Below are 26,141 nucleotides of genomic sequence, written 5' to 3'. Positions count from 1 at the left end.
GGTAAAGGTCATTCCTGACCCATGGGGTGACGTCACATCCCGACATTTCCTAGGCAGACTCTGTTTACGGGGTGGTTTGCCATTGCCTTCCCCAGTTGTCTACACTTTACCCCCAGCAAGCTGGGTGCTCATTTTACCAACTTCAGAAGGATGGAAGGCTGAGTCAACCTTGAGCCGGCTACCTGAAACCGACTTCCGTCGGGATCGAACTCAGGTCAGAGCTTTTGAGTGTAGTGCTGCAGCTTACCACTCTTTTCTTCCCTTGTAGAGAGGTCCACACTATTTACTAGTGCTTCTGCCTGGACTGATACAGCAAGAGGCTGTAGCCCATTTGCCTAGAGAGGGGTTCTTAGCCTCACCCAGTTAAAAACAGGATGCTGTTTTACAAGACTGGGTTGATGAGCAGAAGCTGCAAGGCCCCTCCTTGTGAGTTGCTCCCCTGCCTTCTTGGTCATCGGAGACTTGCCCTTGGCACAGCTGCTGGCTCTGAAGGAGCCACCAGGCTGGGCAGCCAGTGCGACAGGAAGAGGAAACCCTTGCGCCAGCCCCACAGATGGCTGGCTTCCTTACCTATGGACTGGTTCACTGCTTTCATGCACAAGTTCTCAATCAGTGTTCGGCCTGGTGCTTGCCCTGCGATCTTTGGCTGGAGGAAAAATCAAGGCGGCAGAAGGTGAGAACGACTGAGCAAGCCAGCCTAGAAGTCCCAGCCTTCTTGCCTGCCTCCCATGTGAACCAAAGCAGAGGGAGAGGGCTGACCAATCTGTGGCTGCTACCAGAAGGGGCTGAAAGCAGGGAGCTGCCCCCAAGTATGGCTGTCCAAGTCTCCCATCTGCCGCCCCTTGTGGCTGGGTTTGAGCGAGGATGGAGGGGTGTGTTTAAGGACTTTAGGGCCGCTCACGTCAGTTATCCTTAAAAAGGGGGGAAAGAGCGCCTCAGACTGATGTGTTAGGAGGAGACCGAAGGCGGGTCAAAGCCTACATGAATTCAGCAGAAGCCACACAGAGGGAACAAAAGAAAACCCTGCAGGAACTTAGTCAGGCTTCTGTGCTAGAATGGGACACACCCACACATACTTCCCATCTCCCCCTCCCGGCACGAACTCAAATAGAACCCAGCCTCCTTAGACAGTGGCTTTCTCTCGCTCTCCTGCTCTGCATCATTAAGGGCACCTTTGCACATGAAAAACCCTGTGTGGATGATGGCCGGATGAATGGCCATGGAGCACGCGCTAGTCAATCATCACAGGTCAGGCACACATATCTTTCCTATTGCCTCAAGTGTCACACATCCTTATGTGACATCTCCCCAAGGGCACGAGCCTCACACGGTTCGATCCCACAGGCCAATTTTCATGTGTTAAACTTACCAGTGGGTAATCTGACAGCTAACACCTGCTAGGATCAAGCCGTTAACCGCTGATCTCCCATAAGTATAGGAAATAATTTCAGCCCCTCCTATTTGTGAAGATGAACGAAGCAAAGATCGTGCAGCACTTGGCACCCACGGTATGTTATCTGTAGGGCTGTCATGGGGGAGGGAATTCTTTCCCAAGAACGGGAAGCACAGTCTTTATAACCCGACTGAGCCCTTGACTTTAAAACACAGCGAACAAAGAATGTCTTTACCATTGTCTTATCCAGGTAAGCCATTTTCTCCTGGAGTTCTGGAGACTTGATGTTGGGGTAAGGCATGCCCACCATGATCACACATCTAGAGGGGAAACAGAGTACACACACACACGTATTCTGTTAGCTTCTGTAATGCCATTTAGCATGGAGTTGTCAAACAGGCTTGCTTTATTCTACAGTTTGCCACATGCTTTAGAAACCTGTCCTGTTCCTAGAACCCTTCATGATCGTTCAGGGTAGTTTCAAACAGAACAGCCAGGGGATGGGGCTAACGCACACAAATGGGCTTATAGGACTGGGTCACACAGCCAAGAATGCCAGTGCCCCACAGGGAGGGGCAGTGGCTCAATGGTAGAGCATCTGCTTGGCATGCAGAAGGTCCCGAGTTCAATCCCCAGCATCTCCAGTTAAAGGGACTAGGCAGGTAAGTGATGTGAAAGACCTCTGCCTGAGATGCTGGAGAGCCGTTGCCGGTCTGAGTAGACAATACTGACTTTGATGGACCGAGGGTCTGATTCAGTATAAGGCAGCTTCGTGTGTCCATGTGTCACATCCCGATGTTAACTAGGCAGGCTCTGTTTCCAGGGTGGTTTGCCATTGCCTTCCCCAGTCGTCTGTACTTCACCCCCAGCAAGCCTGGGTACTCATTTTACCAACATCGGAAAGATGGAAGGCTGAGTCAACCTTGAGCCGGCTACCTGAAACCGACTTCTGTCGTGAGCAGAGCTCTTGACCTGGAATACTGGTGTTTCCAATTGCCAAGATACACTGAAGGAATCCCAGACCCCTTCCAAACACAAGCCTAGCCCTTACCTTCCCAAATCGTCGGAAAAATTGATTCCTTCGCTCATTTTCCCACCAACCACAGAAAACAGCAGTGCTCCCGTCATGGTGGTTCCTGCGTGGCTGCAACGCTGCCAGAAGAAAATCCCCCGCCCCAAGCAGGTTAGCCAAGGCTGGAGGAGCAGCGGCAGCTTTAGATTCAAGCAGCCAAGTAGGGGGTCTGCTCCATGACGTAGATCCTGCCCCCCAGAAGCTCTGCACTCACCCCCATCTTGGGCATCTTCTTGGCATGGAGTAGGGGTCACTGGGGGTGTGGTAGTTGTGAAATTCCTGCATTGTGTAGGGGGTTGGACTAGATGACCCTGGTGGTCCCTTCCAATTCTGATTCTCACCTTGATGCACTTGGCATATTCCGCCAGCACCTGCTCCACCTGGTTTGCTTTCTTTGGTTCTTGAAATATCTGATCAAGACACAATGCATTTGGCGTCAGCAGCAGAGAAGAGCTTCCCTGACCCACAGGGAAGAGTCGCGCAGACCTTCAGAGTTGTCGGGATTGTGCACCATAAGAACGTAAGAAAAGCCCTGCTGGATCGGACCAAGGCCCATCGAGTCCAGCAGTCTGCTCACACAGTGGCCAACCGGGTGCCTCTAGAAAGCTCCCAAACAAGACGACTGCAGCAGCACCATCCTGACTGTGTTCCACAGCACTTTATATAATAGCCATGCTCCTCTGATACTAGAGAGAGTAGAAACAGCTGGACTTTGGGTCAGATGCAGACCAAACCAGTCATTTCCATTTATTCCACCTTCCTGCTGCAGCCCCTCCTATTTCATCCCCCCAATACTCAAAAAACCCCATTTTGGGGAGATCAGAGTGTTGCAGCGGGAGGGGAGGAGGCAAGACAGTTCCATTCTGCTGATGGGAAATTTAGTCGGAAGGGCCATGGCTCAATGGCAGAGCATCTGCTTAGCATGCAGAAGGTCTCAGGTTCAATCCCCGGCATCGCGAGTTAAAGGCAAGTAGATGATGTGAAGGGCCTCTGCCTGAGACACTGGAGAGCAGCTGCCAGTCTGAGTAGACAATATTGACTTTGATGGACCAAGGGTCTGAGTCAGTATAAGGCAGCTGTGTGTGTACTGGATACCGAATACAATGTCAGTCAAATCTTGACTTTTTTTTGTTTAATCCTTGAAAACCAAAGTTCACATAGCGACACAACCATGGTGCTCACCAATCTGGGTGAGTGAAGTACACAACACATGAAGCTGCCTTATACTGAATCAGACCCTTGGTCCATCAAAGTCAGTACTGTCTACTCAGATCGGCAGCGGCTCTCCAGGGTCTCAGGCAGGGGTCTTTCACATCACCTACTTGCCAAGTCCTATAACTGGAGATGCCAGGGATTGAACCTGGGACCTTCTGCATGCCAAGCAGATGCTCAACCACTGAGCCACGGCCCCTCCCCGTGCTCTTTGTAACAGTAGCCACCCTTGCAGTAGGTATCGTACTGCCTTGCCATGATGAACAGCAGCAGAATGAGTTACAAGAGCAAGCATCTGTGTGCAGATTCACTTCGGCTGCATGATTTAGACAGGTCTCAAGCGTTTTATCTTTCTTGCAGAAACTGTGTGTGCCCTGGCACTGTTTGGGATGCTCTGCTTTAAAAGCAGGGAATCTGCAGAGCCCTGGGAACCTCTCTCCCCTCCAGCAACATACTCAGTGTCTCCTCCCACCTCTCATTTTGGACAGTCCATCCTCTGCACTGCCAGTCCAGCATCTGCTCTCAGCTGCTTGGTAAAAGAGCAGGGACCAGTACGGGCCAGGTATGAGTCTCTCCAAAATGCCAAGCCAAAAGCAATGTGAGCACTCATCCCTGGCTAGTACGGTGCCAAAAGACAACACTGTTATTTATATTAAGCAGAGTTTCTGTGCTCTACAAATCAAAACTGGATTGATTTTGTTGGATGGCAGTATCTAGCCTATTTAACAATTGGCATGATTTAGTGCCCTTCCATCGAGCGGGCAGAAGCAGGCTGCCCCAGTGCACAGAACTGGAGTCTGATTCGCTACAAAGTTAGAAGGTTTCCAATTCCAGGACCGGCTCATGCCCTTTCCCTCTGCCTCGTATGCAAACGAGGCACGCTCTCTATGCCTGCAGAAGCCGTTTAATATAATTGAGATCTAAGTACAGTGGTCAGTCGCCCGGCAAGTATCATTTATTCATTATTGGGTGAGGACTGGCTATATAAACATCCTCTCCGCTTCACCGTGTGGGCAACAGGAAACGCTCGAGGAGAGAGAATGAGCAGCGGAGCACAGGCCCCTCGTCAGCGGATGGTAAGAGCTGGGGCTCGGAACGGCCTGCCTCCATTTAAAGCCCCAGCCCGCTGGCAGGGCGGTGTGATTACCTTCTTCTTAGCGGCCAGGTGGGCGAGCAGCCCAGTCTTCTCCCAGTGCATGTACACCTGCTTCTCATATTCATAGGAGGGGAAGAAGCACACCATGCCCCCAGGGACGACGTTGCAGAGGTTGTTGAGAAGTCGCCCCGTCTCCTCCATCTGAAAGAGAGAAGGAGAGCTGGTTTTTATATGCTGACTTTCTCTACCACTTAAGGCAGAATCAAGCCAGCTTACAATCATCTTCCCTTCCCCTCCCCACAACAGACACCCTGTGAGGTAGGTGGGGCTGAGGGAGCTGTAAGAGAGCTGTGTCTAGCCCAAGGTCACCCAGCTGGCTTCGTGGGCAGGAGTGGGGAAACCAATCCAGTTCACCAGACTAGCCTCCGCCGCTCATGTGGAGGAGTGGGGAATCAAACCCGGTTCTCCAGATCAGAGTCCACTGCTCCAAACCACCGCTCTTAACCACTACACCATGCTGGCTCTTTTTTTTTTTAATAATAATTTATTTTTAAAAAATATATATAAACAGTTCAACGATTGATAAAAATCATCAAAGAAAAATAAAAAGCAATGAATTATTGTTGAAAATACAAATATATTAAAATAAAATGTAAAAACTTCCCCTCCATCTCGTTATAAATTTGTATACTCTTTTGTATAAAATTCTAATCCTGATGTTGTTACAAATATATAAATGTAATTCTTTGGCAAAATCAAATAAAATATATATTCATATTATTTCAAATCATACGTGATTATTACCTTTCTCACCATGCTGGCTCTTAACACCGTTCTTAACCACTACACCATGCTGGGACTGAGGCGGCCACCTCAGCCCCTGGGGCTCCGTGCTCGGCTGCCGAAGCCCAGCCTCAGAGTTATAAGCACAGTGAGCTGCCAGGACCCCACAGATGCTGCAGTTATCTTGTGACGTTTCTTCCACTTTGAGGGGATGGGGGGGAATCAAACTGTGCATTTCAGCAGCTGGCTTAGACGGAGGGGACTGTCCAACCAGGACAGGGATGACACAAAACTCAAAGGACGGAGGTAAGCAAGCTGCAGAAGTGACCACCAGGCCTTGTGTCCCGTTCCCCGCACCCCTGTTTGTACACACACACACCCACATACTTGTATCGCAAGGGATTCTGTGACAGATCTTAAATTGTAAGCCACTTTGACAAGGACTCTAGCTGAAAAAGCAGGATATAAATACACATTAAATAATTAGTAAATAAGACCAGACAGACCGTGTCGCCTTATATATTCCTTGGGAAGAGGCCTCTTCGGAGGTTCCTCTGTTCTGAAAGGTATAGGGGCGGTGGCCAGAACTCCATGGCAGCCTCGACAGTTTGCGTTATTTGGAATTTCAACCTTGGTACGCTGCTTTACGAGTGAGGGGTTTGTTTTGAAACTGAAGTTTGAAACTGAAGGGCCAGGATTATTTGTTTTTAAATACAAGCTTCCTGCACCCTCTCTGAGAGCCAGCGTGGTGTAGTGGTTAAGGTGTCGGATTAGGACCTGGGAAACCCAGGTTCAAATCCCCACTTTGCCATGGAGACTTGCTGGGTGACCTTGGGCCAGTCACACACACTCAGCCCTGACCCTGGCTAGTGTTTGGTTGGGAGACCTCCAAGGAATACTGGGGTTGTGACATGGAGGCAGGCAATGACAAACCACCTCTGGACGTCTCTTGCCTTGAAATCCCTACTGGGTCGCCATAAGTCAGCTGCGACTTGACAGCAAAAAAACCTGTCTCTGGTTGGCGGACTGCTGTATTCACAAAGTTCCTTCAAGCAAGTCCTTTTATGCTCCATGCAAGTGCAGCATGCACACATCTGCACCAAAGCCATAGTGGCACAGGCCTGGTTCATGCGCTCACCCGACCAGTGCATTCCCTTTGTGTGGTGGAGGAAAGGCTATGCCAACCTCACACGGGGATCTTTTGTGCCAGAAGCTACATGGGGGAAGGATACCTTGCAAATATGATCCACAGTCCAAATTTCTGTACCTTTGCAAGCAAATAGGTGTAGCGGTACTGCCAGGCCCAGAAGCGTCCAGATCCAACACAAAGCAAGGGGGATATTTTAAGCTCTCCGAAGCGGAGGAAGTGCCTGCTTGTGGCCAGAATCCAAAGAGGTATTTGGCCTTTCACCCAGTGAATTTTTTCCCCCTCGGGCCAATTGACACCCACTGGTGAACAGCCAAAGGTAATGAAAGGAGGAAAAATACAGACCATCTGAGGTAGGTTTCTCTTCTCATAGGTGAACTCCAACTGTTGACCGGATGGGCCGCTGCAGAGGATGATGGGTAAAATGTTGTCTGGGGGAATCACGTGACCTGATGAAACAACAGGCAGGAGGAGTTAGAGGTGGGAAAGTTGAGCCGGTCGTCCTCTTCAGCGCTGCTAATAAGCTGGGCTGGCCATGAGAAGATGCTGCCCGGCACGCTCCACCTGGCAGGCGGCATGCAGCCTTTTCAACCCCTGTGGTGCAGACAGAGGGACCCACCCAACCCTACCCCCACCCACCCAGCAGAGGTGGGTCCAGGCGCATCTTCCCGATGCCAGGCACTTCTACTGCTGGTACCCCGGGCAACTGCCTAAGGCCCCCTAGTAGATGGGCCACCCTTGCTTATCAGCCAAGCCTAGCATGATAAGACTCCTGGATCCGCACAGCCCACAAATTCTGCCTCTAAGAACGTTCACTTCCAGTGGGTCACCATACAATGACCCTTCCTTATCAATATCTAGGGTGGATAATCACAGTAACTGTAGAAGAGAATAGGATATTGCAATGACGGACAGGGCCTAGTTGCCTGTGGGCCCCCTTGGAGGTCATAACTCACAGGGGTATTTGGATGCAGCTCTGAGCAACGCAAGAAGCAGTTTGCAACCCTGTGGATGCCTGCATGCATTCCAATTTGAGACGAACACGACCTATGCGGCCTACTAAATCTGCATCATTCCTTGATCTGAACATTTGGTAACAAAAATGAGAAATACTCATACTGGAAGGGGGATACTCTTCTCGGTAGCACTGTGCGTGAATAAGATCTAGCAGCACGGTTGGACTGTAAGCTGAATATGAGCAGTCAGTGTGATGTGGTGGCTAAAAAGGCTAATGTGGTCTTGGGGTATATCAACAGGGGCTTAACATCCAAATCTTAAGATGTCATACTCCTGCTGTACACTGCATTGATCAGGCTGCATCTGGAGTATTGTGTGGAGGCCTCACTTGAAAAAGGATGCAGACAGAATGGAGCGGGTGCAGAGGAGTGCGACAAGGATGATCAGGGGCCTGGAGACCAAGCCCTAGGATGAAAGGCTGAGGGACTTGGGAATGTTTTAGTCTGGAGAAGAGGAGGTTGAGGGGGGACATGATTGCTCTCTTTAAGTATTTGAAAGGCTGTCACTTAGAGGAGGGCAGGGGGCTGTTCCTGTTGGCAGCAGAAGATAGGACTTGCAATACTGGGCATGAATTATGGGTGGAAAGATAGCACCTGGATATTAGGAAGATTTTTTTTACAGTGAGAGTAGCTCAGCAGTGGAATCAGCTGCCTAGGGAGGTGGTGAGCTTCCCCTCACTGGCAGCCTTCAAGCAGCGGCTGGACAAACACTTGTCAGGGATGCTTTCGGCTGATCCTGCATTGAGCAAGGCTTTGGACTAGATGGCCTATGATTCCAATCACACTTCTGTAACGACATCTTATGTCTCCAATATTCTCTCAAAAGGAAACATTTTACCTGGCTTCCCCCAGCTTTGGAAGAGAGGAGAGAGAATTTGCCCTGAGTCTAGATTGTGGTGGACATCGTATGAATGCACATCCACGTGGAAAAGAAGACCTGCTGAACTCACATGAACACATGAAGCTGCCTTCTACTAAATCAGACCCTTGGTCCATCAAAGTCCGTATTGTCTACTCAGACCAGCAGTGGCTCTCCTGGGTCTCAGGGAGGGATCTTTCACATCACCTACTCGCCTAGTCCCTTTCAAACTGGAAATGTCAGGGATTGAACCTGGGACCTTCTCCATGCCAAGCAGATGCTCTACCACTGAGCCACGGCCCCTCCCTACAACAGGACTTACTCCCCAGCAAGTGTGCAGAGGATTGCAGCCACAACTGCATTTCCCAGCTTAGTTTTTCGTGACAAAGACAGATGATTCCTTTGCTCTGTCTTTTCACTGGAATGTCAACATGGCGGCTCTCACCAGCTAATGTTGGCTGGGATTCCCCACGCAAAGTGCAGGCAGAGGTGAAAGGCAATTGGATTCCCCCCCCTTTTGAGTGCAGCATTTTGCAGGAAAGCGGGCGCCAACACTGCTCTGTGCAGCACCACAAACACCGTCAGGCAGGAACACTGCACAAGAAGTGCCAAGACTCACCGCAGGAAAACACCTCGATCCTGCCAGCGCCGACACCCGCGCAGGTGAGCAGCTGTTCCCGGAAATCAGCCACCTGCAAAAAGACGCTCTTAGCAAGAATCAAGCAACAGGCAGTGTCACCAGCACTCTGTCCGGGGGTGGGTGGGTAGAGAGAGTTAAAATGCAGACCCAGGTAAGCCAAGTTTTGCATTAAGAGGACAGAATCTTGTTCCCTCTCTATTAAGCAAAAAAACAAAAATCTGCACAATCTCTCGTTCTGTGTAATTTATTCTGCTGGTCATGGGAAAGAGTAACAAGCAGCACAGAAACCCCCCACCTGATGACCACTGAAGATTTTACTCAGCAGCCCCTCCAGCACTGGAGTTCTCACCAGGGCCAAGTAGGCAGGGCTGTTTCCCTCGTGGTCGCCCCGCTGACTGCTCCGGAGCTTCGTTTTGATTAGGAATGCCTTCCTCGGCCATTGTCTTGCTTTCCCCACGCATTTCCGCACGCTTTGCCGGTGTTTTCCGGATGTTGTTTTAGCAAGAATCCAGAAAACGAGGGCAAAACGCACAGGAAGGCGCAGGGAGAGTGAGGCGGCCTCTGACAGTTGGGAAAGGCACGCATAATTAAAACAAAGCACCGGAGCAGTCGTTGGGGGTGACTGCAGAGAGACAGCCCTGCATAAATGGCTCAGGCGTCACTCACTTGCTTTCAAGTATTTTAAGGCTAGAAACTGGAAGCCGGGATTCCCAGGTTGCCGGATTCTGCAGCTGATGCATCACACCCTGTGGCATTCCTGCAGAATCAGGGCAAAGTAGTAAAGTGGACCAATGGGAAAGAGATGGCTGCAGAGCCACAGCCTCTGCACCGCAAGACCAGCACAATTGCTAAGATGGTAATACAGAGGAGCCATGGTTCAATGGCAGAGCATCTGCATGGCATGCAGGAGATCCCATGTTCCATCCCCAGCATCTCCAGTTAAAAGGACCAGGTAGTAGAAGAAGAGTTGGTTTTTCATATGCCGATTTTCTCTGCCTTTTAAGGAGAATCAAACCGGCTTACAATCTCCTTCCCTTCCTCTCCCCACATCAGATACCTTGTGAGGTAGATGGAGCTGAGAGAGTTCAGAGAGAACTGTGATCAGCCTAAGGTCACCCAGCTGGCTTAATGTGGAGGAGTGGGGAAAACCAACCCGGTTCTCCAGATTAGAGTCCACTGCTCTTAACCACTACACCACCCTGACTTGAAAGACCTCTGCCTGAGACCCTGGAGAGCCACTGCCTGTCTGAGTGGAAAACACTGACCTTGATGGACTGACAGTCTAATTCAGTATAAGGCAGCTCCGTGTGTACGTTTATGTGTGTGACAGAAGGGGCATCAGCCCCCCACAAGCGGGGGCCTTTCCCAGTTTTACAAATGCGACATGCACCTTGACTATTCCTCCTCCTCCACTTAGTCCCAGAGCTCTGGTTCCAGAGGGTGAGACGCATCCTGAATCCCAACCAGCTGTCTCAACCAGCCACGCAGTCACAGTGAAGAGCAGCAGCGCCACCGTGTGGCCCCACATCGTAGCATGCCACTCGGAGCCCTTTGCCGCAGAGTCGCACGATTCCAAGTTCTGGATTCATGACACTTCAGTTACTGGGGGGGTGGGTGTGTGTATCCTCTTTGCTTTTAGAGACCCAGGGCACTGCAGAAGGGCCAAATGGCATGCTTGGCATAATTCCCCAATGCCAGAAGCCTTTTCCTTGTTACTTCCTTAATAGAAACGGCGCTAACAGAGTAACTGCAGTGCTCTCTTACTGTACGGTTAGACTGCAGTTGTGAAAGGAAAGATAAGAGATATGGTGCTCATCCATCCATCCACACACACACACCCTCAATAGACTGATAACATTAATATCATCGGTGTGCTGGTCACTCCAATCCTATCCCAAAGGCTGAGGAGGAGGAGAAAGAGGAGGAGAAAAAGAAAGAAGAAGAAGAGTTGGTTTTATACGCCATTTACCTTTTTTAAGGAGAATCAAATGGCCTTACTATCTCCTTCCCTTCCTCTCCCCACAACAGACACCTTGTGAGGGAGGTGGGGATGAGAGTTCGCAGAGAACTGTGGCTGGCCCAAGATCACCCAGCAGGCTGAATGTAGAGGAGTGGGGAAATCAAGCTGGTTCACCAGATTAGTGTCCGCTACTCAAGTGAAGGAGTGGGGAATCAAGGCTGGTTCTCCAGATTAGAGTCCACCTCTCTTAACCACTACACCATGCAGCTCTCCAGTGTGGGTAGATTTCAATATGACAAAGGCACTCAATGCTTTTTTTGTTTTTTTTACCATCAAGTCACATCTGACTTACGATGACCCCGTAGGGTTTTCAAGGCAAGAGACAATCAGAGGTGGTTTGCCATTGCTTGCCTCCGCGTCATGTCCCTGGTATTCCTGGGAGGTCTCCCATTCAAATACAGGCCAGGGTTGGGGCTGAGTGTGTGACTGGCCCAAGGTCACCCAGCCAGCTTTCACAACATGAATTGGGATTTGAACCTGGGTTTCCCAGGTCCTCGTCCGACACCTTAACCGCTACACCGTGATTGCTCTCACCTTTGAATACTAAACCCTTTAAACAGAAACCGTGTTTTAAGCAGAAAACTGCAGGGTTCAACATTCTCCATCCACGCACAAAACTCTCAGCACCAAACCTTCATATTCCTCTGTCTCACTCACCGTGGAGACCCCAACCGCTCACTGCCAGTTCCCAAGCCATCGGACAGAAAATATCAATCAAATTAAGGGGTGTCGCTGTTTTGGAAAAAGAACTCTCGCGCCTATGGAGGAAATTCCACCCACTTGATCTTGGGAAAGCTGTTTAGTAGGATTCTACCTCCTGAGTCCTTTTCTGTTTCTATCGACCTGCACCTTTAAGTGGCTAACCAACCCTGAAATAAATAGGGGTCTCACAGCCCAAAGAGTAACGATTGTATTTCAGTATAAGTATAGTGTTGAGGAAGCTGGCTCTTGCCCGTGAGCATTTATGCTGGAATACAATCTTGTTAATCTTTAAAAAGGTGCCCAAACCTCCTGTTTATTTTTTGCTCACAGGGCTGCCTCTGTGGAATTAAGAAACCCAAATTAACCCTGACTGATGTCATTATTAACAACCCCAGGAAGCCAACACAAAAAGACCAGGGACTTCCTACATCCTGCATTTGTTTCGTCCCTTCTTTCCACATTTTCTGGACAGCAGATCTTTATTGAAAGGAACAATTTTCCCCACTTTGTCAAGGCTGGCTGCGCTCTCAAAGATTGGCTCATTTTGCCCTGCCTACTCTGGGGCCTCACGTACGTATCGCCAGCAGACACGGCCCAGATTTTAGGCAGGCCAGGAGGAACAGGGCCTGCCGTTGGGCCATTAATGAAATTCTGATGTTTCTTAAAAGCACAGACGGTGCCGTCTTAAGGAGTCTTGGGGTCTAGGGATCGTCAAAAGCTGCAGGCAGCCTGAGGAAATAGGGCAAGCTCTACACACTTGAGTGCCAACCAGATTTTATGTATTAAGGGCTGGCACAGCCAATCAAAGGGAACATCTTACTAACAGGAGATTCTCAGGTCCTCCATGGTGACTTCCCACTCCACAAAAGGAGTGACCGCTTAAAGACGAAAAAGACCCTTTAAAACACTCATGATATTAAATGGATGTCATATAACAAAGCATGACCCCCACAGTGTAATTACTGCAGCTGATCAGCGGCGAGGTGGAACAACCCAGTGACAAGGGCTGCCATCCAGGAAGCACTGGGTTCAAATCCTACCCAAACAACCTCATCTTTCTCTGTATTATCCTATCAATTTCACCTCAATAGCTAAATAGAACCCCCCCCCCCCCGTTAACAGACAGGATACCACTGAATGCCAGTTGCGGGGGGGACGGGATAAAAGGAGAGGCTTTGGCCTCTGGGCCAGCGTGGTGCAGTGGTTAAGAGCAGTGGACTCTAATCTGGAGAACCGGATTTGATTCCCCTCTCCTCCACATGAGCAGTGGACTGATCTGGTGAACTGGGTTGGTTTCCCCACTCTTCCACATGAAGTCAGCTGGGTGACCTTGGGCCAGTCACAGCTCTCTTAGAGCTCTCTCAGCCTCACCTACCTCACAGGGTGACTGTTGTGGGGAGAGGAAGCTGATTGTGAGCCGATTTGATTCTTCCTGAAGTGGTAGTGAAAGTCAGCATATAAAAAACCAACTCTTCTTCTCCAAGGGCATCTTCACTGGCCACCACAGGCTGCTGGACTAGACAAACTCTTAGTGCAATTCAGCAGGGCTCTCCTGAAGAGTCTTGCGTTACTCTAGCACATTATTTTGCCAGTCCAGACGCCAGAAAATATCTTCTCACATGTTGGATGCTTTAGTAAATCTTTGGCTAAGACATCGCAGAGGGTTGTTACGAAGACCAAATAGGAAATGGTGGAGAAGCACCATTCATGGCTTAGGGTCTCAGCGGCGTATCACACACACACCTTCAAAGTTTGCTTCGACTGTAAAATCCCTTGGTGGCCTTAGGCAAGCCCAGTCTCAGAACTCCACCTGCAATACTACTAGCCTTCTTTACAGGGCTGTTGTACAAAAGCTGGGACAAAAGCAACAGGACCAGGAAAAGAACAAGAATCCAGTAGCGCCTTAAAGACCTACAAAATAGCTGGTAGGGTATGGGCTTTCATGAGTCACAGTTCACTTCTTCAGATCTGGAGAAGTGAGCTGTGACTCACAAACACTCATACCCCACCAGAATTTTTGTAGGTCTTTAACTGGACTCTTGCTCTTTTCTACTGCTACAGGACTAGGAAAACTTCAGGCGGGGGTTACAATGACCTTTTCTGGGTTCCTTCCTGTTTTCTTAGCCTCCCATTCATTTTAATACAGCAATACAGCAAAACCTGGGAGGCAGGTTAGAGAGGAAGAGAGACTGGCCTTAAGTCACCCAGGAAAGCTTCTTGGCTGGGTATGGATTTGAACTCAGGTCTCCCCAGTCCTAGTTTGACACCTTGAACTCCTACCCCACACTGACTCTCAAAGCTGGGCGAATTCTAAATTCTACAGCCAGGACGAACTAATGCAAAGTATCTGCCTCCATTTTACTCTGATGGGGTTAAAAATCCCATGCCCTTCAGTCTGCCTTACTGCTTCCCAATGGCATCAAGGGCCCAAGCTGGCCCCACTGTTGCCTAAACGGAGACACCTTTGGAAGTGACGGCCGCATGGACCCAGCCGAGGCCAATGATCCATCACTCACTGGCTGCATGGTGCCCCCGGCGACGATCACAGCCCGGCACTCCTTCAGCACCTTGGCAAAATGGACCGCCGGATTCAGCAGCAGAAACTTGAGGCTGCTCTGAGCTAAAGTGCCTGGAAAAGAGAGATCAGCGTATTTGGAGAGTGGGCAGCTTAACCTTTTAACCTTCGGGTTGGGGAGAGCAGGGTAGAAATACAATAAAATACATAAATTAAGAGCACTGGGGACAGTTTCACTGCGCCACTGTTGCCTGAAATAATGGAACTTTTTTGTGTGCGCCTCCTGATGCGGTCTCCCGTAAAACTTTTCCTGCAGGGGTTTCAGCTCACTTTGAGCTTTGCAGTGCAAAAAACCTTTCTGATAGTTGTGTATATGGCTGTTGTGACCTCTCATTCCCTTGGTTTCATTTCATTACACAGAATGATAGAGTTGGAAGGAACCACCAGTGTCATCTAGTCCAACCCCCTGCACAATGCAGGAAATTCACCACTACCTCCCCACCCCACACCCCCAGTGACCCCTACTCCATGCCCAGAAGAAGGCGAAAAACAAAACCCTTCCAGGATCTCTGGCCAATCTGGCCTGGAGGAAAACTGCTTCCTGACCCCAAATTGGTGATCAGCATTATCTTGGGCATGTAAGAAAGGGCCACAAGAGCCAAGCATTGACACAACCCTTCCTGCCCTCCTTCTCATGATCTGCCTAACATCAGAGATGTCAAGGGTAGGCTTGCCAACTGCCTGGAGAAAAAATGTCCTGCCCCTTTAATAGAGGCTTAATCGGATGTTATTCACCTCCACCCCATGAAAAGTTTCAATTGTCCACTCCCACACATTAAGCCTATTTGCCCTGGATACAACCCTGATACACCTTGGGGATAAGCTATTGGTTTCCAGCCACCAATCAGCGCGGTTTTTGACGGTTTCTCTCGTCCACCGGAACCATATCCAGAAGAACTGCCCCTGGAAATGTTCAGTGTTCAGGGAGCATCTCGCAATATTAGAAAAACGCTTCCCTAAGAAGCCACCAAGAACCAGAGTAGAAACAGCTGGACTCATCCCTGGTTCTGGGACAAGCATCTCCCCTGAGCTGAAGTAACCCCTAGAAGTCATTATTCAGGAAATGCCATCAGCATACCTTGCCTGGTGAGAATGACTCTCCCATCTTGGTTGGCTGTGGTGAGCGCCGCCAGGAAGCCCTCGATGTGCATCAGAGGAGACGCCATCTTGGGTGGGCCGTCTTCAGCCTCGCCAACAGGGCTCTGCGGACTGCCTGTCAATCAAATGGACCCATTCAGACAGACAGCCTGGTCCCAGATGGGTCCAGCCGCTAAGAGGGTACCGAAGTGATAAGACAGTTTCCAACCAAAGTGCTAGAAAGTACACTCTTTGGGCTACATCCTAACATTGGCCATGAGAGAAAGGACACAGAAAGAAGGAAGTCAAAGCTGCTTTTGTGCCTCTGTGTGTCTGTTGTTTGCATTGCATATTGACAGCAGGGGTCCCCCAACCTTTCTGAGCCTGCGGGCACGGCATGGCGGACGCAGCCAAAAATGGCTGCTATAAAATGGTGGCCACAGAAGGTGGAGCCAGCCAAAAAAATGGCTGCCACAGTTTATCGTCAGTCATTCAGGGAAGATCCTTGTGTTGTGGTGGTAGCTGCTGCCGAAGCAACATTTTAAAAAATCTAAAGAGCCAATCAAATCTTTAATGGCCAATCAGAAACCTTGTTGAGCAAAAGCCCCACCTGGCCCTGCCCACTTTCTAAAAATACCTGGCAGGCGCCAAGAAAGGTGTTGGCGAGTGCCATGGCACCCATGTTGGAGACCCCTGACTTGCATGGATCTCCTCTTCCACTGAAAGGGGCCAGCTCGTGGGGCCAGGGGAGCTCCATATATACAAACTCCCTATGTCCATGAAGAAGCCATCAGGAATTTGGGCAACTATCTTTTTTCTGCCTCTTACAGCCTGTTTCCTTCCAGGTCATGGCTCTACCGTCTGGCTCACCTTCCTTCCTTTGCTTCTCGTTCAAGTTTTGCAGGAAGTTCTGCAAGCCAGCCATCTTTTGCTCTTCTGGCCTACTTTTCAAAGCTCCAGATGCTTCATGCCTTTCCACAAACCCAAACAGCTGTCAAAAGAAAAAAAAGGACCAGCTGTCAAGAGCAAACTTTCTCTTGGCCTCGTGAGCACAAATTAAGCATTGCCCAACTGTTTCTTAGTATATCAGTCTTGCGCACAAAATCCATGGGATTTCTCATGATAGGACTGACCCCATTTGCACAGACTGAAAGACAATTTTGCAGCTTTCTAGGAGACACCCTTCTCAGCAACATCAGAGAGCTCTCGGGGAAGGGGACGTGCCATCGAATCAACTGGGCCCAGATCCCTTCAACAGAGAGATATAAATAGGCCTGAACTAAAACAGGAGGGTTATTTTCATGAATGTTTTAGTCAGTGTCAGAAATTAGTAAGAAATCATAGAGTTGGAAGGGACCACCAGGGTCATCTAGTCCAACCCCCTGCACAATGCAGGAAATTCACAACTGCCTCCTTCTCACATCCCCAGTGACCCCTGCTCCATGCCCAGAAGACAATTAAAAAAAAAAACCTCCAGGATCTCTGAATAATCTGGCCAGGAAGGAAATTGCTTCCTGATCCCAAAGTGGTGATCAGCATTACCCTGGGCTTGTAAGAAAGGGCCACAAGAGCCAATTTCTGATGTGACCTTTCCTCCCTCCCTCTCACACTCTGCCTAAGTTCACAGAATCAGTCTTGCTGTCAGATGGCCATCTAGCCTCTGCTTAAAAACCTTCAAAGACGGAGAGCCCACCACCTCCCGAGGAAGCTTGTTCCACTGAAGAACGGATCTAACTGTTAGAAAGTTCTTCCTAATGTGTAGCTGAAAACTTTTGACTTAATTTCAAACTGCTGGTTCTGGTCCAACCTTCTGGAGCAACAGAACATAGCTCAGCCCCATCCTCTATATGACAGCCCTTCAAGTACTTGAAGATAGTTATCATATCACCTCTCAGCCCTTCAACCTTTCCTCATAGGACTTGGTCTCCAGACCCCTCACCATCTTTGTTGCCCTCCTCTGGACATATTCCAGCTTGTCTACATCCTTCTAAAATTGCGGTGCCCAAAACTGAACACAATACTCTAGGTGAGGTCTAACTAGAGCAGAGTACAGCCATACCGTCACTTCACATGATCTGGATGCTATACTTCTGTTGATACAGCACAAGATTACATTTGCCTTTTTAGCTACCGCATCACACTGCTGTCTCATGTTCAGTGTTTGGTTTACTAAGACCCCAAGATCCTTTTCGCACCCACTACTGAGAAGACAAGTCTCCCCCATCCTATAATTATGCATTTGATTTTTCCTACCTAATTGCAGACCTTTACATGTGTCTCCATTGAAATTCATTTGATTAGTTTTAGCCCAGTTTCACCTATTCTGGAAGCGTTACCCTTAGTAAGGTCTGATGGCCCTCCCTTATGGCGTCACGCTCACTCCATGGTCCAAAAGCTCTACCCGGCCCCACCTACTTTCTAAAAACATTTGGCAGGCACCAGGAAAGATGGCGGGGGGGCGCATGGTGCCCATGGGTTCCACATTAGGGAATCCCGCTGTGTATGTTCAAGCCTTCACTCTGTGGAGCTGCAGGAATTTACCACCACCATGCGGTTTGCCCGCTTATACTTACTATCTGACAACTTCTCGTCTTTCTAGAGCCTTCTGTTGAGCTAGACTGAAAGCTAACCCCTCTATGGTTGTGCAGGGCAGGATTTTGAATATACCATAGCCAGACAGGACCTGTCCTTGCTCTTCTGGCTCTATCGATTCATTAGCTCATGCCCTCTTGGAATGCTGCTTTTACGAGGAACTTGGATCACATTATATCTCTCCCCTTTTAACATATAAATCTAATGCCTCTGTCTCTGACATAATGCCTTTTTTATTAAGTGACAGGGATCCCAAGGCTACACTGTCAGTGGCAAGATTTACTTCAGTCCTTATATCCCTCAAACATTAGATTTATGCTGCTCAAGATCAATGGATCAAGGAGCTCCTAAGGGATACAGGAAAGGAAAGGAATTTAGCACCTGAGGAATCTCTCACGTTGGTTTCAAAGACTGAAATGTTTTTCAGCCTCCAAAGCCGCAGAGGCGAGGATGGAAAGTGCTGCAGCAGCGTCTGCTGACCTCTAAAGGGGTGGGGCAGCCAAGCAGGGCTTCCAGTAGACATGAGGCAGAGCTGCACACCCCACGAGACAATTCTTTCCCCGCCCCCTTGACAGCAAGACCCTCTTAGGTGGGGCACAAGGTAGTAAGAACCATACCTTCCTGCCGATGAGGCTCCTCTCACAGTACCGCTGAACCTGTCGAAGGGAGAGAGAATACACGCCACTGAAAGGCTCTCTGCCGAAGAAGAGTTGGTTTTTACATGCCGACTTTCTCTACCATTTAAGGAAGAATCAAACCGGCTTACAATCACCTTCCCTTCCCCTCCCCACAACAGACACCCTGTGAGGTAGGTGGGGCTGAGAGAGCTCTTAAGAGTACCGTGATTAGCCCAAGGTCACCCAGCTGGCTTCGTGTGTAGGAGTAGGGAAACAAATCCAGTTCACCAGATTAGCCTCCGCCGCTCATGTGGAGGAGTGGGGAATCAAACCCGGTTCTCCAGATCAGACTCCACCGCTCCAAACCACCGTTTTTAACCACTACACCACGCTGGCTCTCATAAATGAACTAAACACGTATATAAATAAGCAAGCTAAAATCGTGGTTTTAACACTCCTATTTTTATTGGTTATTTTAAAAAAGTCTAGAGAAGAGATGAGCACAACTCTCGCAAAATAATTTCTAGCAAAAAGACACAAATCAGGGTCCAGACACGAAGTCTCAGCCCCGCCGCTCACTCTGTGAGGGCAACTCTAGGCCTCGGCACGAGCCACAAACATCCTTACCTTGAAGAGGTTGATATTGTCAATCTCACACTGGAAGAGAAAGTCGTTGATAGATTTCAGCTGGGCCCCTGAGAGACAAGAAAGGCCAGCTATAAAACACCAAGCAGAGGTGTCTGTGGGTCTGTGCATGTGGACATATTTTCATTGACAAAGTCCCCAGCCAAACTGTACCATTTTATACACCCAAGGCAACCACATAGACACAACCTACCTGCCTGAGGAATACTCTGAGTATTTGGGTTTTGTTTCACGTTTCCTGTCGAATATAGAAGAGCACAGAAAAGATTTATTGTTCTAATCCGAATTAAGTCTCCTTTTTCCAAACAAAATTTAAAGGAAGAATTCAGTCCTAAGAGAAAGCTCAAAGTACTTAAGATAAATAATACAATATTACAAGCTTAATTAAGTTCCCATGTGTACAAATTTAGTGGGAATTGAGAGTAACCTTATTTAGAGTGCATTCCTGGGGGGGAGGGCAAAGCTCCATTGGAGCCGGGTGGCCCCGTGCCAGTGTAAGTGCCCGCTTAACCCGTGATAACAGGCATTTATGCCATCCCGGGTGGCACACACACCAGTGCCTGGGTGACCTGGGGCGGTGCGGGCCTCTGCCACAGCGCCGGGACCTAAATCCCAGAAGCAGCGGGCCACACCGGCACTGGGGGGACATTTGGGGAGGGGCTCTGGCTCAGTGGCATAGCATCTACTTGGCATGCAGAAGGCCCCAGGTTCAATCCCCGGCATCTCCAGTTAAAGGGACTAGGCAGGTAGGTGATGTGAAAGACCCCTGCCTGAGACCCTGGAGAGCCGCTGCTGGTCTGAGTAGACAATACTGACTTTGATGGACCAAGGGTCTGATTCAGTAGAAGGCAGCTTCATGTGTTCATAATTCCTGGGGCATTCCCAGAGGTGGAGCTGACATTAGTCAGCTTCCTAACCCCTTTCACCCCAGTAAAGCCCCCTTGGGCTGCAGTCTCGCTGTTTGCAATGGGGCATTCCCCCCTTTTTTTTTCTTTTAAAAAAAAAGCTTTTTTCCCCCTCCGTGGCAGCCAGGAAGCCTCTGAGGAGGCAGTGTGGCTGTGCTGCTCCTGGCCATCGCAGATCAACACGCACACACCCTCCAGGAATGGGCTGCCCAGATTGTACTGGGGGTGTCCAACCAGAGATTGAATTACTGACTGTAGCCTCTGGCATCCTGGCCACAGATCCACTCCTTAGAAAGAGAGGTTCCTGTTCATGCTCATGACTGTACAGTCTTTCACTAACTACAAATTCTAATTTGCTTCTCTAATTGCAATGCCTATTTAAAACATTTTTTTTCAACTGGATTCATTAAACAGGTAGTAAATTGAGTAAAGTTGGCAGGCTTGTATAAAATATATCCAAAGCAAACAATATTTCTTTTATAGTATCCCTGAAAGCATAGTTTTAGTCTCCTGTTTAGAACAAGGATCTTAGCTTTTGAGGGAAAGCCCAAAAAACTGAAGTAGCCCACATCTGGCAATGGTCGTTTATGCATGGGTATTTTCACTCACGTTCACCCCTGGTCTGTCTTGGTTGTTCCCTGAAGTTATGCATGAGTTTGCCCTCCATTAAAGATGACCTTGCTGCCAGCGCTCACAAATCCCCACACTTCCTGTTCCTCTGTTGACCCGATTCCCTCTCCCCTGAGCTCAGCCCAGGTGAAATCCCTGTGCACAAGGCAAAGTGCGGGACACGCAAGCTTGGTTTCTCTCACAGCCAATTACAACGCAGTGTGTAAAGAGGCGGGGATGCACATGCTTCCTGGGAGCTCTTTCTGAGCAGAAGAAAGGCTTTTTAAAACCGAGGCTTGGATTTCTTCCCACTCCCTTTCAGATTGCTCCGTTTTTTGTTCTTAAAATGCTTTTTTATGCAGCAATTGGGATTAGGGGGAGGGGATTTTCTCTCACAGTAAGCCCTACAAAGTAAGCCAATTACAAAGCAGCATTTAAAGGGGCGGGGACTTGATTTGAGCTTGGAGGCTGCTGGTGCATAGATTCCCAACAGGAAAGTGTGGGTCCAGTGAGCAACGAACCTCAGGTAAAACTCCCAGGCATAAACGACCAATGAAAGGGTGGCAAGGAACAGGTGTGATCACTTGATGACAGGAGGGGAGAAGTGAATTAAAGGAGGCGGAGGTGGCAGAAAGGAAGGAGAGTTGGCACAGAAAGAGGTAACTGGAAACATTAGGCTGTACCAGAACTAGGGCCTTTTATGCACGGGTTGTTTCTGCGGCAATCACGCTCCGACTACTTCGGGGCTTCGGTTTCATTACACATGTCTTTTCCGAACTTTAGAAGTCACTTCACTCTCTCCCTGTGTTTCCCCTACTTTCCCCCCACATTTTCTGGATGCCGCCAGAAACAGCATTCAGAAGACACGGGAAAAACGCTGGGAGAGTTTCCAGGAAGCAAAGCTCTCTTTGATAAAAGGGAAAGACCACTGGGATTGGTCAGTTTGCTTAGAACTAGATCCTCACCTGAGGGTATAAAAAGTAGCACCCAATAGGAGTCTCCCATTTCTTTATCTGAGCTTCTTGGAATCTACCACTTGTGGAGCTCAAGAGCCGAGCCATCCCCTCACTTTCCTCTGCCTCTATAACCCCAAGGGGATATTTTCTATCATATGTTGAACCAGTTAGAATAGTCAAGGAACAATTATGGGAGATGTACTGGAGAAGGTGGAGCCTAGAGTAGGACTGGGATGGGGAAAGGGGAGAAATAAGGCCAGGTAGTAAGAACTCCTCCCCTCTGTTCATGCCCTGCTCCACATTTCTGGAATCCATTGATCTGCCTTGCTCAGTCAGGAAAATGCAAAGGCTCCAAGAGCAATGGATGTTTCTATGGCCCAAATAACAGCAGAAACCAAATCACAGCCTTTCCTACCTTGAGGCAGCCCCTCCACATCTCAGAATGTGATCTGCTTGAAGCCCAAAATGTACAGAGTATCTCTGGGGGAAAGCAGCAGTTCTAAAAACAGAAGGGACCTGCTCCCAGCCAAGGTGGGATTTAGCCAACCTCAACTCACCCTTACCTCCAAGAACAGTGACAAACTTCTCCAGCAAGAAGATAATCTGTTTAATGTACATCAGGTTCTTGGCTTTCAGGCGTTTCCTATGAAAGAGAGGGCCAAGACTCCATGATCAAATGGTGCTCACAATGGAACGCAGCCTTAATTCTGGGCTGGGTGGGAGAATTGCCAAGGCAAATTACAAGAGGGTGATACCACCGGGTAAATAATGTCATATGCAACCAAGTATTACTGGTGCAATACCATCTTTACTGTGTTCCTACTAATCAATTCTTATTAGAATTTACTGCAAGGAGGAGGAGTTGGTTTTCATATACCGACTTTCTCCATCACTTAAGGAAGAATCGAACCAGCTTACAACCACCTTCCCTTCCCCTCCCCACAACAGGCACCCTGTGTGGTGGGTGGGGCTGAGAGAGCTCTAAGAGAGCTGTGACTAGCCCAAGGTCACCCAGCTGGCTTCATGAGTAGGAGTGGGGAAACCAAATCACCTTCCCTTCCTCTCCACAACAGGCACCCTGTGAGGTGGGTAGGGCTGAGAGAGCTCTAAGAGCTGTGACTAGCCCAAGGTCACCCAGCTGGCTTCATGTGTAGGAGTGGGGAATCAAACCCAGTTCTCCAAATTATAGTCCACTGCTCCTAACCTCCGCTCTTAACCATTACACCATGCTGGGTCTCTACTGCTAGCATAGGAAAGGCTCTTCAGGATGCACAAATTAGCTGGGAATATCCTCACCTGTACCGCTCCATGTACTGTGAGAGCTGGGAATGGGCACAGCACAGCTACAATGGAAACAAAAAGTAGGAATTAGGCATTTTGCCCCCCCCCCCAAACCCACCTTTTTCCAATCTGAAGGTTTTCTGGCAAAACGTCACAGCAGGGGCCATCAGGACCAACTCACCTGAGAACCGCTAACCTGAGCGCTGTAGATGCAGGTGATGGTATCTATCAGGTTGTGGGCCTCGTCAATTATCACCACTTGATCCTTCAGTTTGATCCCAGATGCATTTCTGGTGGCTTCGTGCAGAAGCATTTGATAGGGCAACACAACCAGCTGCGAGAGAGAAATGGGACTTTACAGGTGTCGTGAGCTGTGGCCCTCACAGTCACCCTCCCCACCTGGGTCTTGTTTTCCCTTGTCCTTCCTTGAGATAAGCTCCCCAGAGGCTCAGAGCATCCCACCAGCCTCTTGGATTCAGAAACCGCCTCCATCTGCTTAACGGATACATGGTGTAGTGGTTAAGAGTGGTGGTTAGGAGTGGTGGAGTCTGATCTGGAGAACCAGGTTTGATTCCCCCCTCCTCCACATGAGCGGCGGAGGCTAATCTGGTGAATTGGGTTGGTTTCCCCACTCCTACACATGAAGCCAGCTGGGTGACCTTGGGCTAGTCACACTCTCTCAGCCCCACCTACCTCACAGGGTATCTGTTGTGGGGAGGGGGAGGGAAGGTGATTGTAAGCCGGTTTGATTCTTAAGTGGTAGAGAAAGTCAACATATAAAACCAACTCTTTTTCTTCTCAGGAAAGGGATGAATCCCCAAACTTCCTCCTCCCCAAAACCTCAGGGCAGCATTAGCTGGCCCCTTCCCTGTCCGAGGGGGAAATGCCAATCAAGGTAGCATCCCTAACCTCGGCATGGGGGTGGGGGCTGCCCCAATGCTGTAAATCTAAGGAATGAGAAAGTACCATGTGCACTGGGGGAAAGTACAGTGAGTCACGTCAGGATTTTTTTTCCTTTACTCGTTTGGATTTCTCTCTCTCTCGTCTGTATTGTAATTAGTGCAGCCCCCTTCATCCCTCATACGTGCTCTATTCAGTTCAATTCAATTCAAGACCTTTATTGGCATACAGTGCTCTATTCAGTGCCTATAAAGGTATGCCGAGACTAATTCCTCCCCATAACATTTCCCTGTAGCCCTTTACACCCTCCTTAGTTGGTGTTTTATTTTCTTGACTGCTGAGATTCCGAGTTAAGAAGAAGAGTTGGTTTTTATATGCCGACTTTCTCTACCTCTTAAGGAAAAATCAAACTGGCTTGCGATCACCTTCCCTTCCCCTGAACAGGCACCCTGTGAGATAGGTGGGGATGAGAAAGTGTTACTAGCCCAAGGTCACCCAGCTGGCTTCATGTGCAGGAGTGGCGAAAGCTCTCATAACAGCGATGGGGATTTTAAGTGTCACTTGGGAGACGATTCCAAGATCACATTTTTCGAGCGCTAGACATCGATTTACTTCCAGCTACCTGAGCAGCCGGAATGGCAAAGCGGCTTCCATAGTACGGGCAGGCTTTGGCTTCCTTCCCCAGGGCCACCAGCTCCTCGATATCTTTCACCTCCACCAAAACCTCGTCCCGAAGAAACTGCATGTTCTCATATGAGTAGAACGGACACGCTGCTCGGCTCAGGCGCTTCTTCTTCCTCTCCACCTCCTCTTCTGCACTCTTCTTCTCTGAAGGCAAAGAAGTCAGAGGGAAGAAGGTATGAGAGCCAAAGATCAAAAAAAGCACACGTATTCACACATCAACATCAAATATATGTACCTGGGCTGGGACAGGGACCCTGTCTTTTACTTATTTTTAAAGCGCCACGGGTGCGTGCCTGGCACTTCAAAAAGCCAAATGTGCACCAGGCGTTTGCCCCAAGCCAAACTTGGACCTCATGACCTGAGTTCAGATAAGCAAGATGAGATGGAGGATTTTTTTCTTTTTTAATAATTCTATTTTTATATAGAGGATACAGAAAAAGAAAATGGGAAGGGGGAAAATTAAGAGTGAAAAGATATGTCTGTGTCCAAGCATCTATATCATAATACGTACATACACCCATCATTATCTTAGTACTAAAGTTATTAGTTCTCCTGGTGCAAATTGTTATTTTATTGGTTCTTGTAGGTTATCCGGGCTGTGTAACCGTGGTCTTGGTATTTTCTTTCCTGACGTTTCGCCAGCAGCTGTGGCAGGCATCTTCAGAGGAGTAACATTGAAGGACAGTGTCTCTCAGTGTCAAGTGTGTAGGAAGAGTAATCTATAGTCAGAAGAGTAATATATAGTCAGAATTACTCTTCCTATACACTTGACACTGAGAGACACTGTCCTTCAGTGTTACTCCTCTGAAGATGCTGGCGAAACGTCAGGAAAGAAAATACCAAGACCACAGTTACACAGCCCGGATAACCTACAAGAACCAATGAACTCTGATCATGAAAGCCTTCGACAATATGTTATTTTATTATTCTTTTATCTGACATGCTAAAAACAGATGAACTGGAAGCACTTAATTAGTGATTAGTTATTATAATGACTGTTCCGATACAATAAATGCGTACACATTTTTATATAGGGGAGGTGCTAAAGTTATTAGTTCTCCTGGTGCAAATTGTTATTTTATTGGTTCTTGTAGGTTATCCGGGCTGTGTAACCGTGGTCTTGGTATTTTCTTTCCTGACGTTTCGCCAGCAGCTGTGGCAGGCATCTTCAGAGGAGTAACACTGAAGGACAGTGTCTCTCAGTGTCAAGTGTGTAGGAAGAGTAATCTATAGTCAGAAGAGTAATATATAGTCAGAATTACTCTTCCTATACACTTGACACTGAGAGACACTGTCCTTCAGTTACTCACATTCCTCTCTTTTCCAAATCCTCCATCTCATTTTGAGGCTGACAGTTTTA

The 26,141-nt window shown here is 48.7% G+C and overlaps 1 protein-coding gene across 1 annotated transcript in view; it reads right to left on the bottom strand.

Moving 5' to 3' along the window:
* Positions 1-26,141, bottom strand: part of DDX11 (DEAD/H-box helicase 11) — a 38,122-nt gene that overhangs the window by 1,751 nt on the left and 10,230 nt on the right. Inside the window, exons 9-25 of the mRNA XM_056846586.1 lie at positions 24,720-24,925; positions 23,379-23,531; positions 23,213-23,259; positions 22,480-22,559; positions 19,640-19,684; positions 19,429-19,496; positions 18,802-18,840; positions 16,463-16,583; positions 15,594-15,728; positions 14,457-14,569; positions 9,198-9,270; positions 7,049-7,152; positions 4,825-4,974; positions 2,807-2,875; positions 2,445-2,545; positions 1,629-1,713; positions 571-646 (exon numbers count right to left, since the gene is read on the bottom strand). Coding sequence (XP_056702564.1) covers positions 571-646; positions 1,629-1,713; positions 2,445-2,545; positions 2,807-2,875; positions 4,825-4,974; positions 7,049-7,152; positions 9,198-9,270; positions 14,457-14,569; positions 15,594-15,728; positions 16,463-16,583; positions 18,802-18,840; positions 19,429-19,496; positions 19,640-19,684; positions 22,480-22,559; positions 23,213-23,259; positions 23,379-23,531; positions 24,720-24,925 — 1,665 coding nt within the window. The remainder of the gene's footprint in view (positions 1-570; positions 647-1,628; positions 1,714-2,444; positions 2,546-2,806; positions 2,876-4,824; positions 4,975-7,048; positions 7,153-9,197; positions 9,271-14,456; positions 14,570-15,593; positions 15,729-16,462; positions 16,584-18,801; positions 18,841-19,428; positions 19,497-19,639; positions 19,685-22,479; positions 22,560-23,212; positions 23,260-23,378; positions 23,532-24,719; positions 24,926-26,141) is intronic.

This window comes from Euleptes europaea, chromosome 3, assembly GCF_029931775.1.
Source record: "Euleptes europaea isolate rEulEur1 chromosome 3, rEulEur1.hap1, whole genome shotgun sequence".
NCBI classification, from domain to species: domain Eukaryota; kingdom Metazoa; phylum Chordata; class Lepidosauria; order Squamata; family Sphaerodactylidae; genus Euleptes; species Euleptes europaea.
The sequence above is the reverse complement of the archived record's forward strand: the minus strand, read 5'-3'. Positions and strand labels throughout refer to the sequence as shown.